Source organism: Sceloporus occidentalis, unplaced genomic scaffold (assembly GCF_023333645.1).
Source record: "Sceloporus occidentalis isolate IW3139 unplaced genomic scaffold, rSceOcc1.0.p SCAF_43, whole genome shotgun sequence".
NCBI lineage: Eukaryota > Metazoa > Chordata > Lepidosauria > Squamata > Phrynosomatidae > Sceloporus > Sceloporus occidentalis.
Genome location: NW_028317023.1, coordinates 5,430,529 through 5,451,817, shown reverse-complemented (window position 1 = coordinate 5,451,817; position 21,289 = coordinate 5,430,529). Strand labels below are relative to the sequence as shown.

At 39.5% G+C, this 21,289-nt stretch overlaps 1 protein-coding gene across 2 annotated transcripts in view; it reads right to left on the bottom strand.

Annotated features, from left to right (window-relative positions):
• Positions 1-805: 805 nt before the first annotated feature.
• The window catches only part of LOC149289754 (ribosomal protein S6 kinase alpha-3-like), a 52,167-nt gene continuing 31,683 nt past the window's right edge, over positions 806-21,289 (bottom strand). Inside the window, exons 3-22 of one of the 2 annotated variants that reach the window (XM_089490185.1) lie at positions 20,566-20,682; positions 17,733-17,814; positions 16,519-16,599; positions 15,343-15,422; positions 14,199-14,305; positions 13,256-13,293; positions 12,577-12,719; positions 11,106-11,176; positions 10,613-10,701; positions 9,324-9,388; positions 8,005-8,107; positions 7,693-7,817; positions 7,061-7,183; positions 6,379-6,468; positions 6,003-6,161; positions 5,168-5,329; positions 4,657-4,733; positions 4,085-4,202; positions 2,426-2,566; positions 806-931 (exon numbers count right to left, since the gene is read on the bottom strand). In XM_089490185.1, the coding sequence (XP_089346311.1) occupies positions 806-931; positions 2,426-2,566; positions 4,085-4,202; positions 4,657-4,733; positions 5,168-5,329; positions 6,003-6,161; positions 6,379-6,468; positions 7,061-7,183; positions 7,693-7,817; positions 8,005-8,107; positions 9,324-9,388; positions 10,613-10,701; positions 11,106-11,176; positions 12,577-12,719; positions 13,256-13,293; positions 14,199-14,305; positions 15,343-15,422; positions 16,519-16,599; positions 17,733-17,814; positions 20,566-20,682 (2,097 nt within the window). Of the gene's footprint in view, positions 932-2,425; positions 2,567-4,084; positions 4,203-4,656; positions 4,734-5,167; positions 5,330-6,002; positions 6,162-6,378; positions 6,469-7,060; positions 7,184-7,692; positions 7,818-8,004; positions 8,108-9,323; positions 9,389-10,612; positions 10,702-11,105; positions 11,177-12,576; positions 12,720-13,255; positions 13,294-14,198; positions 14,306-15,342; positions 15,423-16,518; positions 16,600-17,732; positions 17,815-20,565; positions 20,691-21,289 lie in introns of both variants that reach the window. The other variant, XM_089490186.1, reaches the window with a different exon arrangement.

Below are 21,289 nucleotides of genomic sequence, written 5' to 3'. Positions count from 1 at the left end.
AAAAAATAAAATAAAAATTGCATGTAAAAAGCATAGTATATTATATATATAATTGGTTTTGGACTAATGAGCCATTGACCACGAGCACAGAGACATGATGTATGCATGTTGTGATTTGGTATCGCTGCTTTAATCAATAACTGGAGGAGCCTTTTAAACTAATCGTTCTATCGCCTACTCAGTCATCTGTCTCAAGACCAACATTCTCTCTCTTACGGTTGTCCATTCTCCAGCATTTCCACAATCACATCTCCTTTTATAAGAGTCTGCACAATCACTCCACTGGATCAAACTCTTGTCATAAAATTCACGCAAAATACACAGGGCTGAGAAACAGAGTGCAACAGATAAATAGGCAATAATGTTAAATCAAACTGACAATGAGAGCAGGCAGTGCCATTACAGATACGGCCCATAGCGTTGATAAACTGTAAGTGCTCAAAATAACATGAAACTACAATCCGTTTATATATTGGAAGGCTAACATTCTCCCCTTATAAAAAATATTGGTATTTCATCCTGGAGACTTGTTTTCAATGTAATCTTCATGCTAGGGGAGAGCCGATTCTTATTGCTTTCCCTGGAGGAGGGCCAGTTTATACTTTCGAGTGACACACTTGTCAGAGTCAGTAAGGTAGAAGAGTTGCCATCAACAATTGAAAGAGAGAATAGGCCGAAGCAGCAGCATTTAGGTCCATCAGGGACTTGCCGGAGTGTCTTTTTTCCGATGTGTGCTTTCACTGTTGGCTTGGTTTTGTGCTCTTGATCTTCAGCTTTGTTTCTCTATCGACAGGCAAGGTCACTTTCACAGGGCTGTTGAAGTAATCTTCTTTATACCTCTCCGCTGAGCGAGGGTGGAACGGCCAACAGGTTCCAACACAGGAGACAAAGGATTAAGGTTCAAAGCAGAGTATGTAGCTGCCATGGCTCCCTGCAGGCACCAAGGGGAACATGTGTTAATATCTCTACAGCTATGTATTTCCATTAGATTACCGCTTCTCCTTTCCTACCGAGAACGGTACGGGAGATTGTCTAAGCACATCGTGTAGATGTTCACCGACTGCAGCGATGCGCGCGTAAACAGCCTCCGCTGCCGGCACGTCTGCACGATGTGCTTTAATAATCTCCCTTGCTGGGAATTCCCACGGAGGGGAGTCCCGGCAAGGGAGATTGTTAAAGCACATCGTGCAGACGTGCCTGCAGCGGAGGTTGTTTACCCGCACGTCGCCGCAGCCGGTGACCGTCCGCACGATGCATTTTACCTCTGCCCCCAAGACTTACAAGAGCAGACTCCCGGATGTCTCGCGGGGCCGAAGGGGGACATCTACGCAATACGCATATACAACTTCCGGTGCCGGCACTTCCGCTGAGTGCCGACACTGGGAGTTGTATACGCGTATTGCATAGATGTCCCCCTCCGGCCCTGCAAGACACCCGGGAGTCTGCTCTGGTAAGTCGAGGGGGGAGGACAGAGTGGCAGCATATCGGGGGGGGAGGGGCAGAATATCTATTACAAAACTTTTTCTTTAAAAAAGCGCCAAACTTTTAGGGTGCAGCCTATATTCGGGTGCGGCCTATATATCCGAGCCAATACGGTATATTTTCTGAGAAATATACATGTCATCCACCACCATGCCTGGTTCACTGTCACAACACACACACATACACATAACAAGGGACATATTTATGAGGCTCCATACTTTTTAAATATGGCTGAACAGGAATTTGGGTGTATTACAATTAGCCAGCCAGTTAATTTTTACTTAGTAGGTGTAAGCTATTTTTACACTTAGTACATTGGAAGAATGGTTGATAGTATGGCAGCTGTAGGTTAACATTGACAAATGTAAAATAATGCACTTGGAACATAAAACTCCAAAGAAAGTTAACAGTATGGGATTGGGTAATTTGGTAAAAAATTTGGAAACTTGAGAGCTATTATTTGTAAGGCCTTAAAGACAATGTAACAAAGCGATAAACAATGACACCTGACCTCATCTAGTGTATTGTGTTCAGTACCAGAGAAGTGTATAAAAGTTTTCATTTACAGAGATTTCTCACATCACCATATAAATGGGAAACACCCCTCATTCGATTCATCTTTTTTCATAATTGTATATGCTAAGCCAAATAATTAACGGAAACTGATTTTCTGTTTCTATTAGTAAATTTATCCAACGTGCAGCTGTACATGTATACTGCACAACTCTGTAGGTGGCAGTATGCCATATTTATACCAAAGAAGCACAGGAATAAAATATACATATTCCACAAACATGATAACCTAAACTTGCTACTATAGAGACCTGCAGCTGGTCTGTATTGGCCTGAAATTGGCCAATGACCCTTCCATCGCAGATACCTTACATGTAAATGCAAACCAGACCAGACACAAACAAGCCCCATGCGCAGGACATGACATCACCTTTACTAGATGTGGAGTATCCTGCCGGTTGAGTTGGAATTGGGGCAGCTGGTCACAGTGCACTATCCAGGGGTGCTTCAGTACCTGCGCAGCAGTTAGCCTCTGATGGGGATCCACATGAAGCATCTTTGATACCAAGTCCTAAGTAGGAGCAAAGTAAAATCTGAACTTATATAAAGACAACATAAGAAAGCCGTAGCTACAAATATATATTGGCAGGACATAATGCTATGTAAAATACAATGTATATTACACTATGCAAGGACATATTTAGAATACCAATTAGAATAGAATTTAAAATGTTGTACCCTTCGAGGTAGCATGGACCGAGCCTGTTTTAACATTTAAACGGATGACGTGGTGATTAGTGTAAGAAATTAAGGGTGCCTTTAAAATGTGATACTACATTTATTGCATAATGTTTTGGGGACGATTTTGAGCTTCTATAAGGCGAGATATCTGGTTTTACAATGTAAGGTAATTTGCATAGTAATGCATTACAAAGGGTTTGGAACAAAGGCTCCAACAGAGGTGGGATACCCCACAGGGGGTCAGACAACTGAATCCGATGTATATTAACATAACTGTGTGCATGTTTGCATAGACTACCTGTCTCCTCCGTAATTGGGTCATACAGGAAATCTCTGGAAAGAGGGGTTGGGTGAACCACTTTCTGGGAGGTACAAGGAATTCTAGGATGACTAGTTAGGGGTTGCAATAGTGCTGGGTCAGGAAGAAAGAAGAGTCTGAGTAAGAGAGAAAGGAGAGTCGGAGAAAGGAGAGTCGGAGAAAGGAGAGTCGGAGAAAGGAGAGTCGGAGAAAGGAGAGCGCAGTGAACAGAAGTGTCCTGGGTCAGGAAACTCAGAACGAAGCTGCGCAAGATGTCGTTCGGGAGAAGCCTGTGAGCTGAGCAAGGTTTCCCAAGAATTTGTTTAAGTATCCCTTTTGTTTTGGATAATTATCAAATGTTTTGTGTATGTTATATGTTTTATAACCTGTAACAGTAACCTAATTCAATATCAATATACATTTTTCTATACGCTTGTATTTGTGCTTTATTCGTCACACATTCCCTAAAAGAATATCCCTGTAAGAGGGTCATAATTTCTTACATTAGTAAGCTGGGCTCCATTGACCTGCATGGTTCACCCTTTGGGAACTCTTACTTTGTACGGGGTACTGCCATCCACCGACTGAGCTTAGGAGGCTGATCACTTCCCAGGGTTTTGTTAAGCAGCCAGCCACCGCAATATTGAATCTGGCGAATGTGATTGCACCGTTTGAGTGAAGAAAAGCAATCTTTGATCGCTTACTAAGCTCAATTAAATCCATGACTCTACAGGCACGTCATTGGTTGTTAAGGGGTTAATGTTTCATTTAGGAGACATCAAAACAGGACTAACACCCATGTGACTACTACAGTGGAATGGTTGCTGTAGATTTTATTCCAGCTATGGTAGCACATTATTCTCTGATGAATGTAATCATATATAATGTGTTGGCATATTTTAGTAATGCCCCCCCAACATATGAAAGCCTTGTCACCGTAGGAAATGATTACAGTATATCAATATACTGTATATACATAAAACCAAAACAAAACGGTTTTTATATGAAAGACAAAATCACTAAAGATTGATTTGCAATTTGAGAACAGACCTTGGCGATATCAGAGACTGAATTCCAGTAACCTCCACTTAGAGAGAATTTCCCACTTCCGATTCTTGCCAGTATTTCCTCAGGGGTATCATCTGGCCCATTTGCAAATGGAGTATACCTATATAATACGAGATAATTGTATTGTATGATTATATTACTGATGTGTCACGGGTTATACAAATGTAGTTTTTAAAAATATACCTACTATGTGCTAGTTGTATTTTATACATGTCTCTAAAGCACCGGGGTCCATGAACAGTCACTAAATGTATTTTCAAACACAGGCCAGGCCTTAATAAAACACAGACTGAAAAAACAGTCTCCTCCAGTGTTAACTAAAGAGCTGGAAGGATAAATAACCATTGTTTCTAAGTATATTACAGATTAACAGGATTCATTTTCGATCAGGGGCTACTCATTTTATAGGAAATACGGACTGCACCCCCTAAACCTATTCAATAAATAGATTCGCAATATAAAAGATTGTCTGTGGGTTGTTTATAAAGACAAGGTGTTTGAGGTCTGTAATCATGGCGTCATTAGCAGTGTATTGGAATACAATGCAGACTCACCCAGTTAGCATAGTATAAAGTAGAACCCCCAGACTCCAGATATCACACGCAGCATCATATCCTTGGCGTTTTAAAACCTGGAGCAATGATATAAGAAACGTACATGTGGTTTTAAAATACCATTTACCAAGTACAAAGTGTGCAAACAAAATGCGAAACCTCAACACGCACACATCTGCCCCATAACAATTCCTATATGGTTAGTGTAAATATGATGAAGTTAAATATTCATACACGTGCAAGCAGCAATGTATGGGACGGTGGCCATTTAATTTCAGGAGAGGAAATTCAAAGCCAGACACATTTCCAGCCAGTGAAACGCATGGCCTTTAACAAGCCGCCACTGGTAGTGCGGTATTCACCCGGCATATTATATATATATATATATATATATATATATATATATATATATATATATATATATATATACACACACACAGGGACATCAGAGGCAATTCCAGCTTAGTTACTACAGAGAAAGCTTTGATATAAATAATAAGCGGGAGGTTACCTCAGGGGCCACAAAGTTAGCCGTATAACAAGGAGTCATGAGCAAGCCATTTTCAGCCCGGAGCTGCTTGGCGAAGCCAAAGTCACAGATTCGAATAGACTCGGGATTTCCAGACTCGTCCACATAGAGTATATTGCTGGGTTTCAGATCTCTGTGGACAACCTAGTGAATGACAAAGCCATTTCATTTGCTCGGTACCATATGAACTTGCCAAAAACAAGGTCTCCGATTGCCGTATGTTTAGATTTGCACAGCGGCTGAGCAACCAGGCTTAAATCTCCAAAATCAGATCTAAAATTCCAAAGTGAATGAGCCTGACCGTGAAGCAGGAGTCTGCTTGGCAGGCACTCTCTCACTGGCCCTGCACCATTTCTCGTCCTCATATCCAAATATAAGTAATCAGAATTATTAATTAAGAGTGCAAATGAGGACCTAGTACAGCAGCACCACCATCATGGACACATGGACATTGCACTATAAAGAGAACTAGTAGCAATAAAAGAAGAACAAAAAATTCTGGTATAGAGTTTGAAAGGTGGTCTTGCTAATTGGTACATTGGTTGCTATGGGAACAGAACGACTTTGAGAGATAAATACTTGTCATACTACCGCTTATCATTCAGATGCCAATCAAACTATTTCTTCTGAAATTCCACCTACATTAATCTAAACAGGACCAAGATGAGTCAATTATTGTAATACAGAAGAATCAACCTGGTTAATGATTAATTATGCATCAAAACATTTATTAAAGATGGAAACGTCAAGAAAAAATAATCCGTTTTCTCATTAATTATCACCAATTAATTTATTGCAAGAAGATCTAGTTACTTACCCACTGGGAATGGAGGTATTCAACGGTCTTTGTTATTGTGTGCAGCACAGCACTCGCTTCCCGCTCGGAAAAGAATTTCTGTCGCAGGATTTTGTCTAGCAGTTCCCCTCCTTTCATTAGTTCTGTTACTAAATAAACATACTTTCCATCATCATAAACCTGAAAGAGACAAATATTTGAAAATGAGAATCATGTGTATTCCTAGACCGCACAGAAACTGGCTTTCATCTGATGTAAATCATGTCACATTTACAAGGGAATGTCACATTTACTAATGTTAAATTGATTAAAAAATGTTCAATATTTTACAATTAGTTTACAGGATACACAAGTTCAGCTACTACTCAGTCTAAACGCAAAGCCAGATCCCACTTACATCTTTTAAAGTAATAATGTTGGGATGTTGTCCATAACGCAACAGAATTTCGATTTCCTCGGTTGGATCTCTCTTACTTTTGTCAATTATCTGAAAAGGAAGACAGAAATTCCAGTTTTCCCAGTATTTATGTTTTAAAGTGATGTCATGCAAACTACAGTGTCCGGTTTACAGGAAAGAAAATGAAACATGATACATTTTGAACGTTTAATTCCTGCGGCTGACATTTAATGTAACAGAGACTATGACATATCAATCATTACAACATGAGAAGCATAACATGTTTTCACCTGCTATGCAGCGTTTAGTTATTCATTAATGGATGATCAGATATGGGACACAGCGCTCCTGTTGATTTTAATGGTAGAGCTTTCCAGCTAATGACTGGCTACATCCAGCACCGGAATCGGGAGGGGAGAACTGCAGCTTTTCATAAGGCGTAAGTGGCTTTTTATTTTATCCCCCCCCCCTCTACAGGTAAACAATGCTTTTTAATGTGTGTTTGTTGGCGTGGCTGCATGGGACATGAAACTGTCCCCTTAACAATAAAATACTTGTGTAAGGACTCCGACTGGACCAGTGAGTAAATGTATAGTTACAATATAATGCACTATACTATACATCACACAGTATTAAACATGAAAAACAAATTGAAAGGAGTCGTATCACAGCAAAACCTTACCTTTACTGCGTATTCCATGTTTGTGCCCTTGTGGATACACCTTTTGCAGATAGAATAGGAACCCACACCAATATCTTCCTTCAGTTCATAACCGTCCGTGAACTGGATGCTGTTTCTGTGAAGCTGAAATTAATTTCTCAATCAGTATATATATTACAAAAAAAGAAATAAAATGCAATTTTTCCTGCTACAACAAGAAGATAAGTCGTCTCATGGGTACTGTACATTGACATGGGTTTTAGATAATTTGTTTCAATAAACTTTTTGATTTGCAGACCATGGAGGCTGCTATTGTTGTCAATCATGTCAATCTGTGACGTTCTTTGCTCAATTACAACATGGAGCTCATTCTGCATGACAATGCTAAGATTTGTGTTACTCCATAGACTTTCATCAGTCAAACTGTCTGGCTGGGTGGTTATGACTGACCCATGCGATAAGGTAGGGGTCCACCATCTGACAGAGCTAACGGCAGGGAAGGCATGCAGTGAGGACGAACAGATAGAAAGACAGACATTTTCAGAACTGCACTCAAGATGAAAGGTGGAGAGGACATACAAAACCTGGCTTATCCGGTATGAAAACAAAGCCAACAGGGAACCGTCTTGTCTACTGCAGAATATAAAACTTACCGGAACAATGCCATGGACCCCAACTGTCGGAATAGACTGGTTTTCTTCCTCCGAAGAAATAGCCACAAAGCTAAAGCCTCGGAAGAGCTGATGCGCATTGGCGCTTGCTGGGATACCCGGAGAATCTAGAAACCATAACGCAGAAACTAAAGTTAATCGATTTGGTAAGGGTCAACCCAATTTTTCACATGCTGTACACCAACTATTTTAACAATTCAATGATTTACTTTAAGGAAGGGCCGCACAGTATATGAAAAAAAAAATTATATATTCACACATTAACAACAACAACAAAAAATATCAGAACCCTACCTTTTGGAGTTTTTGCAGTAAATTCAGGGTCAAAATAAAAAGTGTCTTCTGGTCCTCCTGTTGCTGGCTTAAATGGTGGCTGAATTTCTCTCCTATATAGTTTCTATAAGTAAAAAAAAAATGCCTATAAATGAAAAATATGTACACAAAAATGTAGTATATATGTGTAAATACTAATCTACATAGGTGAGGCACTAAAAGGACTTGACTTCCATAAATAGCCTTTATTTCAGATACGTAATCAATGTTTCAGTTTGCCTTCCAGACTTTTATAAAGACAATCATCTACTGACCGATGCAACAATATATAGAGTGATCCATACCGCCAATAATTTGGAACCGTGATGATCTCAATTTAGTTTCTGTGTGGCAATAATCGATAAACAGTAAAATAAGTATATGTATAAAATGTGGATGACTGGATCACTTCTTATATCATACATTGAAATTGTGGATAGACTGGATTCCCGGGTTACTGGTTCACTATGTTTGAATTATTGGTGATACGGATCACACTATAAATGGTTGCATTGGTCAACTGATTATCTTGATGAAAGTCCAGATAGCGGACTGAAATGTCCATTACTTGTTATTTGAAATAAAGACTATTTATGAAAGTCATGCCCATTGTGCATCACTTTTGTAGATATATAGATATAAACACACACATACACCGATTGTTTTTGTTTTCTTTTGGCTTGGAATGCCTGCTATAACATAGATGTATATACACACACACACTATACACATATATAATATGCACTGTTTTTGTGGATTCGCTATGTCCGAGTAGGAATTTTGGACTGCAATTAGAATCCCGTAAATGATTTACCCAAAGAATGTGCGCCTGGTGTCTTCCTATTCCAAACAGAGAATGAACAATTCCACTGCATAACATTTCCAGCAATTAACTTTACACATGAGCGAGTTTATGACAGGAAAGGCAATACAGTTTGATAATTATGAAACTACCATTAGGTCTTTTCTTCTCCTCAACTCGTATTCTCATTTTAACTACTAATTAGGAGCGCTCTGTATTACTGCTTCTACCTTTACAGAAGAGAGGAGAAACCCACTCAGGTGCCATCAAAACTTTGCAGAGTTCATACTCTGGAATACAAGATGAGTAACTGGGGTTTATTTTTTTGATGTTATAGTCTTCACTGCAAGCGCTAGAAAAAGCAATATAAAGTGGTAAACAAGGAGCTGGGAAAACCAGGTTAGAAATGACGTGCGTCAGCGTTCAGAATCAGGATCTCCTAATAGACATGGAACGAGGGGGCACGTTACCGTATCATTTCACTACTGGGCCTACTTACATTCCAATCTATTGTCGCAAAAAAAGGATGTCTTTTAATCTCTTCAACACCATCCGGACCGGCACCTGCGTGAAAAGATCCAACAGATTCAGTCTTCACAATGCTTCGATTTGTTTTGTGCAGATATGCGTTTCTCACAGGACAATACCTGGTCTGCGGCGGTCCATGGTCACACATCTTGTATTACAATAGTGAATTATGCAACAAATAATGTCTTGTTTTCTTTGTTTTTCCCCCCCTTCTGATGACTTTTGGTGGTCAACTCCAGGTTCGCAATCATTTGTTAGTCCACATGCAGAGTAGGCCACAGATCTGTAATCTCATCACATGCGTAGCCCAAGAAAAGAAGACGCGAGCGCAGCACAACCAACCCCAAGCCACTTTGCATGTGTAAAATATGTAGCACAGGTCGTGTGTGGAAACAAGGCATGACAAAGAAAACAAAACAGATCAACCAAACAACAAACTCAAGGGCGCCATCCAGAAGCCACTTGTGTGTGAAAAGCGTGAAAGGTAATGTTTATGAAGCACCCGGTCACTGTGTCTCCCTGGTCCAGTTCCATCTTGGGTCATTAAGGGGAGTTAAGCGAGGACTTTTTTTGCTTTAGTAGCGGCATGTTGTACCAAGCAGTGTATTGAAAGGTTGTTTTTATTAATTTATGTAACTCAACATCTACGTATTAATGTAGGGCCTCCAGAGTTCAAAGCATTTTTTGGTGGTTTGTTCCTTATACAGAGTGGTCTCCACCCAGTCCATTCTAAATAGAGTTTATAACTTGGATTTGGAAATTGCCAACATGGGGGGCCCTGATCTTATCCAGTCTTGTAAAATAAATTACTTCTGCAGGGAATATGTGGGCTATTTTTGTGATCATCTTGTGCCGTGGTTGCTTCATTCCAAATATTGCCAATTCGGGGATTAGCGTAAGGTCTGCAATTTTGCATGTGAGGAGAGAATTACAATCTTTCTGGTACGTATTAGCTGACATTTCAGGGAATATTGAATGGAATAGGCTTTAGGGGATACACATTTTGGGCAGTGGTTAGTGTTCCTCAAGGCCAGCCGGAACTTTCTTTAGGATGCGCCATCTTATAAAACATTTCCGTGTAAAACGCCATGGGGAGCACTTTACCTGCTTCAAAGATATCGGTTTTTTATCTAGATTGGGCAGAAGAGTTGACCAACGCTCTAAGCCTCCAACATGGTCCAGGGAGGCAGACTTGGCTCTAATCAATTTGTCCAAGTCAAAACCCTGGACACCGGAAAGGGTGGAAATAATATGGCTCACCTAGTCTGTTGGTAGGGTTTCTCTTGAAGAGCATGCGCAGGAGACTCTGGGCTTCTTGTGTGAGAAACTGAGGCATCCCAAGCTTGGCTCTAAGTAACGAATATATATATATATATCAGAAATGTATAATGCGAGTATGATTTATCAACAAATTCTTACACATCTATCCACTTGTGATAAGTAAGAAAACCCATCTCTCTGGTTTTCTTGGGACTTGGTGGCTTAGTTATTATTCCTATCAGATTGCCTGAGTAGTCTTCAAGGTGGGGGAGTGCTGTTATGGGGTACTGGCCAGTGTTTCCTAACATAACCACATACAGTAATTTATTTTACATGCACATTTTCCTTGCTACAGTAAAAAGTTTATTTCCACCGAGAAAATACTTTTAATCAGGCCACATTTTGGTCACATTTAAGTGAAAAGTTCCATAACTGCACCTTTAAATGAACAATCTTACCTGCAACCGAGTATAAAAATAAATAAATAACTTACTTCAAAATCATAGTCATTGTCTCTTTTCTGTCCTTTCCTTGAAAGGGTAAGGTACCCGTCAGCATTTCAAACTGTAGACAGAAATGAAAGCACGACACCAAATGAATGAGTACATAACTATCATTGATGTCAATTGCTGACAGAGAAAGGAACTGTTTCAGGTGCTAATGTTAAGATGTTGTGAGCAGATAAAGGCACTTCAAAACACTGCTTCTCTCTTTTTTCTGCCACGGTAACAGCTGTATCTTAAAAGAGAAATTATACCTGAATAATTAAAGCTTAATTACATTAGAAAATGAAGTTTGAAAGAAAGCAATCACTAAACTCAACTGGTGATACTCACCGACAACGCAACGCAAACACGGCAGCAAAGAACGTTTGCAATAAACTTGCCCTATTTTTGCATGGACAAGGATATATATATATATACATATATATACACACACACACACACACAAATATATATACACATATACATACACACACACACACACATATATATATATATATATATATACACACACACACACAACTTTTATAGCTACTACCTTATAATTATAAAAAAGTTATGTAACATAAGAACTAATTCTTATGAGCAGCCACACATGGGCTGCTTCCTGTAACCTGTTTTTTCACTCAATATATTCAAAACAGCTATAGTATATATATAGACACATCTAAAATTAAGAAGCCAGATGTCAGGGTCCATCCCGGCTGCGGAGCTGCATATCTCTGTTTACAGAGGTACGAAACAAACCAAACATGAAATCCAGGAACTAGCCTAGGACTATAAAATAACAATTGGAGATTCCGTCACATCTTATGGCCATAGTATGCTTAGCCCACCACTACGCCAAAGTACTCCAATGAAGGTGGGTCCCAACGCTAAGCCCTGCATACGAAAGTACCGATAAACTAAACATTGAATCCAAACACAGAACCGAAAAGGACAAACCTTTAGACTGCAGACTGAGACAAACAGAATAAAGGAAACTGGAGCTGAAGCAAAGAGCAGACTGGAATCCAGGAATCGGAGGTTCAGGACAGAGCATACGGAAATCCAGGAGTGGACCACAGCAAGACATGGGAACGGAGGCAAGGCAGGGAAAAACAGAGATATGCAGCTCCGCAGCCTGGATGGACCCTGACACCAGACAGACATTTAGCAGCCACAAAGGGATATATTTGTAGATTAGGGATGCCATGTCATGTTGCCGACTAGGAAACGCCAAATGATTCCCTTATGTGAGCGGAGATGCCCCAGACACCGACATGTAGAGCCTTATGTGTGTTGGTCAGCAGATAAAAAAAAAAAAAAAAAACGATTTGGCAACCTTACTGTAGACATCAATATACAAACAAAAAGAGTGGGGATCCGTCTGTAAGTGACCATAGGGTTATCTTTGTAAGACAATTGCATGATCCTTAAGTGAAAAGGGCTATCACAGAAATATACACAGTGCAAACCTACCATAAGAACCCCAAAAGACCACCAGTCCGCACTCTGTGTGTGGCCACGCCGGTTGACTACCTCCGGAGCCATGTATTCCACCGTGCCGCAAAACGAATATGCTTTCTTTTCATGGTCAATAGACTCCTTACTGAGACCAAAATCTGAGCGATATAAGAGTTTATTGTTAGAACGGCATTCTCAAGTAACAAAACACCTTAAAGGTTTATGACATGATTCTAAATCAACGTACATTTTAGTGCAATCAAATATATTATTCACTTTTTAAATATGCCCAGGAAGAATACCTAGTAAGTACATTTCCTGATTTCAGTAGAGGCTGCCGGGGCAAGGAGGAAAATGAGAAGTCAATATACATTTTAGATGGAAGAAGAGCTATTCTTTAAGACATCTGGTGTAAGGACTATTCTGCTAAGAGATTATGTATAAAGAAAATTAATTTGACCATCATAGGAATCACTGCCCGGTTCCTCCTGATGGGGCAATTCCATTAGTTGCTATGGTGTTAAGACCAGTTTTCAAGCAGCACCAGAATCATATTCTATACACAACTAAGTCCGTTAGGCAATGAAGCCAAGAAGAGCTCAATGTGTGTCATGCAGCGAAAGATTCACTTTCAGTCGTTTACAATTTTGTCCTTTGGAAGAGATTTCGAAAAATACATTTCAGAATAACGCACCTGTTAACTTTATATGGCCCTCTTCATCAAGCAATATACTAGTAGGAGAAAAATAGTAACATGTTAAAAAACAGAAATACATCAGATTTTTAAGTTTCAAACACATACAATGGTAAAAGGAAGCACTGCACAGGCTACGCTACAGCTGGAAAGTAGCCGTGATTCACATCCTGGCAAACAAGGATCAAGGATACGGCGTAGCGCTGATCAAAGTTTATATCACAACCCGGCAGAGTTACAATGGCTAGCCTTAGATTTTTGGATGTAGCCTATATTTTTAATGCATCAAACCTGCCATAAAAAGGCAAGGTACAAACACACATAACCAGCAAGAAAATTCAATTAAACCGCAGCTTCAAATGAGCCTGCGCCTTTCATGTAGTTTGTATTCTGTTCTCACAGCAGATGCGTTTTTAGTTTTTAGTGGGCATTTATGGTGTTCTAAGGGTATTAAGAGAATACGCGACAGCATCAAGACCTCCAAAACTGATAATCTAAGTGTTAAATTTCAACCCGAACCACTCATTTAGATCTTTTAGGATAATTCTGCTGTTGTCACCATGCAGAGTAGCAATGATTAAACAATAATTCGGCTTTGGGACAACAACAAGAAAGCACACTAGATTGTGCAAGAGGTAATTTTCCGATATAAATGAAGCCAAGGCTGTATGCTGATCTTATCTCCATCAGCACAACCCCTGTCCTCACCTAATAACATTGCCGCAAGGAGGTGTTGCTTTATAGCATTCCTGGCCCTACTGGGTACCCAGGCTAAACTATACGTTATTATTAACATTGAATACAAACAGCAGTAAATTTATATTATATATATATATATATATATATATATATATATATATATATATATATATATATATAGGCATTTTGTTAAACACGGATGCATACAGATATCTGGCTATATACAGTAAATTTGATGGCTTACTTTTCTGGTTTTAGGTCCCGATATATTATTCCAAGCGTGTGAAGATGATCTAAAGCAAGTGCCAATTCTGCTAGGTAATATTTCACGTCTTCTTCGGTGAACATTACCTAAAAATTTGGATGCGAGGTCACACCGTTAAGATTTGAAGTTTATTAATTCCACCGGTACTCAGGAAACGTGCAACAGCTCAAACAGGTTAAAAAGAACCACAACGGCTGTAATACCGACAGTCAAGTTACCGAGCTCAAATGGAGTCCATCCTCCAACATTACTAATGCCCGCTGCGGTTTACACCGGCACCATTCTTAATGACCCTGTGCATTCCCTTTCATAGTCTGTTACCTCTTAAGTGTCAGCTCACTTTAATAAGCTGGTATATAAGCATGCTTATAAACAAGGGTTGGACGTAAAAAAAAAAAAAGTAAAAAATTAAGTAGATTTTAGGACTTTAAAAATATCCATTCCCATTCTGTTCCACTACACATATATCTGGTAAACTATTGGTTGTTTATTGTAATCACACACACACACACACAACACTTGCGTTTTCCTACTGCGTTACAAAAACGTAACAAATATAGTATAGGTAGACAAGTCGTATTGGCTTCAGATGTGAATATCCAGCCGGGGGGGGGGGGGGGGGTGTAATCCTGCTGGCACTGTCCACATTATTACACACGTCCGGCTGTTTACATGAGTATGTTAACTTTGAAGTCATAGATCACTCGGATACATTCATACCCGGCACACTGTTACGTCCTAGGAAACAGGGCCATCAGGGGAGGGAAGCAGGACTGGCCATTTGGTAGGTATGCAGTTTCATGTTCATGTTCATGTTTAGTATCTAATTAAATGCTTCACCCTACGCCACTTCAGCCATACAGTTATTCTAGGTATTAAGTAGCCTGTAAAATATTTATATATACACCAACTCCTTCCCCAATCTACAGTCTAGACAATGGCGGCGTACGGTCACAACATGTGGTCTTAAATGGGGATTGTCGTATTGTAGTATTTATAGTCCCATATTTTCGTTAACCGCTAAAAGCACAAAACATATGTAGCCATAACAAGGAAATGACCACGTTTTAGGTCCACCACCTAATTTGGATTAGTATGCATTTAGTGGCTAGTATATACTCACCTCTTTGGATAAGCGTGTAAACAAATCACCACCCCTGAGAAAATCCAAAATTAGGTACAGCTTGCCTTCTGTTTGGAAAGCTTAAAAAAAAAAATAATAAAGAGATGTTTACTAATTTAGAAACAATGAAGTGATTCTCGTATTGTATTTTTTAAAATACATTCTTGCTAGAGTGCTATTTTTCCTAGTAGATTTAACAACCAACCGTCACGCATGAGATCATCCCTGAACACGAACGATGACATCTTTGTTAATAGGTTCTCAAAAAACTAAAACCGTGGTAGATTTTACACTCTGAAGAGTGACATGCTAATCAGACACATTCGTTTCTTTAACATAAATAGGATAGCCAAAGATTCCACTTTAGACACAGGATAAAGTCATTAGGTTACAATCACATGTCTAAATGGTATCAGCTAGGCTTCTATGGAGGTTCAATATGCTCATCTATGGTACTCCGCTTTGAAAGCATGAGTTATGTACAGATAGAGAGAACCATTGGGCTGTCTGGAGGGTCTGCAGGAGAACTGAATTTACTTAACATGATGAATGGTCAGCAGGGTGAGAGCAAGTCCTGTATGATGTATACAGGACCCCTCACCCATGGAGCTATGCACTATATAGGGCCAGCTCAGCCTCCTAGATGGACAATCTAGCATTGTCCCTTTATAATAAATAGTGAATTGAGGTAGCTGGAATCCCAACTCTCCTCCCAACCCCCCCCCTTTGATAAACAATTCCTGAAGTGTCTGTCATGATGCTTTTGACCTTTACATCATATATATGCTCAAGGCATACATTGGTCTCAGACCATTGACATTTTTTATTTACTGTGGTAATGTGGAGTGTGGTAGACAGTGGAACAGCCTCCCAGCTCCTAGTAAGGGTTTTTAAACATGTATGGTATAGGCATACGGCTTTCCTGAACATAAGACAAGACCAAGGAGCTTGAGCCGTTAAAGGAGGAGGAACGTCCCTCCAGGAACCTAGGTAGGCCAAATGGTTCTCTTATCTGCTGTCAAGTTCTGTGTGATCCACATTACAAAGTTAATTTAAATTTGTTTTTTCTTCATTCAACAGTTTGCTAAACGCACCGAATTATCCAAGAGCAGGATGTGTGACATTTAACAGCTGGTGCTATTCTCCAAGCAGTCAAGAAAACACGAGATGACATACCATAGTGCAATTTGACAATAAAAGGATGATTAACTTCCACCAAAATATCACGCTCCATTTTTGTCCTGACACGATCTCGAACTGTAGGTGACACAAACAAAACATGCAAATTTTAGGAATATTTCAGACAATGGAATGACAAATCAAAAACATTATGTGATTTTTAATTAGATAACAAAAAATATTATTCTATTTTCCATACTAATATCCTAGTTTGATAAACCTAAAACAGAGGCGTTCGAGTTTACCAAGACCTTTAAGCACCCATCACACTGGCTGGAGACACCCAAAGCCTTTAACTAAGAACAAGTCCTGATATGCATGAGGATTATACAGTTCTTTGGGAGGAAAAGATGAAAACCAGGAACACATAAGGAAACCTTTATTCCAGAGACAAAACATATTTGCACCTTGGTCTTTCTGAAGTCTGAACCAAATGTACTGGTTAAAGAGACCCCAAACTCCGTAGCACGTACCGTATTTATCATTTGGATACATTCAGTTTAAAAGACCAACTCATGGAAGCCAAGACTGCTGATGGCTTGGGGCAGAGCCAGCACTAATCAATCTCATGTCCTGAACGTCATCCCTTTCTCCTTACAAATCAATAACTTAACTGATGATGTACTTGGCATGTCTTTCGTCACACCCAGCATATTGGGGTCTACAGTATTATATGTGTGTAGCTCTCACAGATAATATCATATTATATAAGGGTGTGTGTACGTACGTATGCACGCGTATGTAACTTAATAGTCACTTTAACTTTACATTATGTCCACCTTGCAAATGCATTGGGGAATCCTGCAGTATCTCCCAATATGCTTTTGCCCCTCTTAATCTTTTTAAACATGTATTAACACGACTTATTTTTTGGTCTCACTACTGCCTAACAGTGACCCGTGACAAGCGTTCCTGAACACTATTTTACATGAGTAATTACTTCTGGGAAGGGTTGGGGCATTCAACAGTACTAGGAATGTTTTAATGCTGTATTTAGTTTTAAAATTGCAAGGTGGAACAGTCCTTCTAGAGTCTCAAAATTGCATGGTTCTAAAACATGGCTTTGTTAATTTCTACCTCTAGTGATTCATTTCAGATAATTAATCACAATGCTTTTTTTCTTTCATACCCAAAAGATTAACACAACTAGCATCAACAATCTGATTTGCCTGGAAAACACACACTTATTTCTGGGATGTCATTTTCATTACCTTTAAGGGTAGCTTTTTTCAACACTTTCATTGCATACAGTTGGCCAACATCGGATCCGGAGATTTTGCGCACCAAAAATACCTGTGTTGAGAAAGATTTCGCACTGAAGATTTCACAGCAAACATATGTAATCCAATATCACCATGTTTTTCTGGTGTTTAACCCCTTCGAGACAAAGGCTGATTTTACTTTTTGTACCCTTTGTGACAATGGCCTTTTTAACATTTCTGCGCTGCTTGTGTTTAGCTGTAATTTTCTTCTTTCCCGTTTACTGAACCCACACACATTAGATATTGTTTTTTTCAGGACAAGAAGGGCTTTCTTTAGATGACATTGTTTTGATTGTATCATATTATTTACTATTAAAAAAATTATAAAATATGGTGAAAAATTTAGAAAAAAATGACTGTTTCTAACTTTTAGTTGAAAAATCTTTTACTCATCTATAAAAGGTAATGAAAAAACCTGCTAAATAGATTCTACTATTTGTCCTGAGTTTAGAAATACCCAATGTTTTTATGTTTTTTTGCTTTTTTCTACCCATTATGGGGCAATAAGTACAGGTAGCGTTTTGCTATTTCAAAGCCATTTTTTCCAAATCTGGTAATTCTTCCCCCCATGTGCCATTTCGGGTATCTTTGAACCCGGCCAATGCAATTTACCCCATCAAGTCATATATTTTTGAAAACTAGACAGCCCAGGGTATTCCAAATGCTAGTATTTTAACTCTTTCCATGCACCATATCTACCACCAGTCTTTGTCAAACTTTATGGTAGTCATTTTTTTGCATTTGTTTTGTCATACACATTTTACTTCAGGTATGAATTAAAATGTTCTAGTTTATGTCACTATCACAAAACACCCCAATATGTGTTCAGCAACATCTCCTGAGCGCAGCGATACCCCACATGAATGATTTTGCCTGGCTGTTTGGGGGCAAAAGGGCCACATTTGGGGCATGCGCATTTTTCAATGTTGAACTTTGGCATTTGGGGATCCACTGCCCATGCCCTATTTGGTACATCTTTGAGCCGGGCCATTTCAGTGTGCCCAATAAACCCATATATTTTTGAAAACTAGACACCCCAGGGTATTTCAAATGCTAGTATTTTAACTCTTTCCATGCACCATATCTACCACCAGTCTTTGTCAAACTTTGTGGTAGTCATTTTTTTGCATTTGGTTTTCCACACACATTTTAATTCAGGTATGAATTAAAATGTTCTCGTATATGTCACTATCACAAAACACCCCAATATGTGTTCAGCAACATCTCCTGAGTACAGCGATACCTCACATGAATGATTTTGCCTGGCTGTTTTGGGGCAAAAGGGCCACATTTGGGGCATGCGCTTTTTTCAATGTTGAACTTTGGCATTTGGGATCCACTGCCCATGCCCTATTTCAGTGTGCCCAACAAAACCATATATTTTTCAAAACTAGACACCACAGGGTATTTTAAATGCTGGTATTTTAACTCTTTGCATGCACATATTTTACCACCAGCATTTTTTCAAAGTTTGCAGTAATATTTTTGTGTGTGTATTTTTCCCACACACACCTACTTTATGTATGAATTTACAGCTCCTGGTATATGCCGCTGTCACACGACACCCCATAATGTGTTCAGCAACATCTCCTGAGTGCAGTGATACCCCACATGCATGGGTGTGTCATTTTTTGGGGGAACTAAAAGGCCACATTTGGTACGTGTGCATTTTTCTAATTGGAAATTAGATGTGTGGCCATCCTTCCCCCCGTGTTAATTGGGACGTTGTTGAACCCGGCCCATTCAATTTACCCCATCAAATCATACATTTTTTAAAAGTAGACACCCCACGGGCATTTAATATGCCAGTATTTTAACTCTTTCCATGCGAGAATTGTTTTAAGCTAATATGCTAATTTTAGGACTTGCTCACAAAAATATATTTTTTATATATATATATATTTTTTTTATTTTTTTTTTAAAAAATCTTAACATTTTTTTTCAACTTGGAGGTTCCCCTGATAGTGACATCAGTGGGAAATGATTTTTACATTTTACTGTTTTTTTACTATTTTTTTCTAATTATTATTAATTTTATTTTATTTTTTAATTTATTTTTACTAATCACACTGTGATTAGAAAGCTGGGCTCCATTGACTTGCATGGTGAATGCAGTACCTGTATTCAACCTGCAAGTGGAGCCAAAGTTCTCTAGATGGTCTGGACTATCTAGCGAACTTTTAAAATTTGTGGTTCCTGTTACAGGATGGCGGCCATCTTCCTTGATGGCGAAGATTGCCGGCAGCTGCGGCTGTGACCGCTCTCCGGAGCGGTCACAGCCCATCAAAAGGTTAGTGTTTGGTGTCGCTGGATGCCTCCTGATCGAGGCATTCCAGCGACACCATTTAAGTTTAGGAGGCGATCGTCGATCGCCTCCTAAACGCTTTTAAAACGGGCGTCCGCCGCCATACAAAGTATGGCGGATGTTGACGCCCCGTGGAGGGGCCAGAGATGGCCCCTTCGTGCCGATCGCGGCGTTGCTGAATGCCTCGAGGTCGAGGCATTCAGCAACGCTTTTTGGGTGCAGAAAGCGATAGTAGATCGCTTTCTGCACCCGTTTAAAGACGTGCCGGTCCTGGCACGTCAATTGTCGTAAAGCACATGCTTTTCCGTGCCGTGCCAGGACCGGCAATTGTCATTAAGGGGTTAAAGACACTTATTTGTATAATCTCTCCATCAGGCCTCACGATCACACATGCTTAAGCACAAATCCATTGTATGTAGACACGCGGGCAAATATGTTTTTACACCGTATATCGTATACACAAAAAAATGAACTCACCTTCCCAAACGAGCCTTGGCCCAGTACCTTCAAAAGCTCGAACTGTGAAGGATCTGCTTTCTCACATCCTTCCTTTACATGGTGTGTGATTGCAATCTCATTTATACTGCCTTCATCCTGTATACAAAGAGAAAATACCCATAATGGACACGATGCCTCTTTGTAACTGTAGGAATTCACACATTGTAAGATTTTAAAGCTAGAACACAGGGGAAATAAAATCTACAGTAGGTACAAAGTCGATATTTGGCCACGTTCCATAACAGGCATGTCTAAAATGTTTCCGTATCCATATTGGGGGCTACAATATTACGTGAGCAGAAACAGAATAGAAGCAGATCGCTCAATGACATAGAGAGGCATCAGCAAGTACTTAGGCAACTGGGCTGCAAACCATGTGGGGAAAAATAAGTTATATACCTCATTCCAAGAACACCATAGATGGCACAAAATCCAAAAGAAAGGCTATTTAAAACGACATATTAGGGCAGAAACAGAAGTTGTGGAGGGAAAGCAGTTCGTTAATGTCAAAATAGAACGTATGATTAAATTTTGTGCCTTAGGTTTGGATAATAAAACCACAACGAAATCACTTCAATCACATATCCTAGTACACAGTATATATATCAATTTGTTGTATGTATTTGTGGGACATACACCCATCCTCCAGCAACATATATGTCTCCTCTTTTTCCTCCCCATTCAGCTGACTTGCTTAAACTTG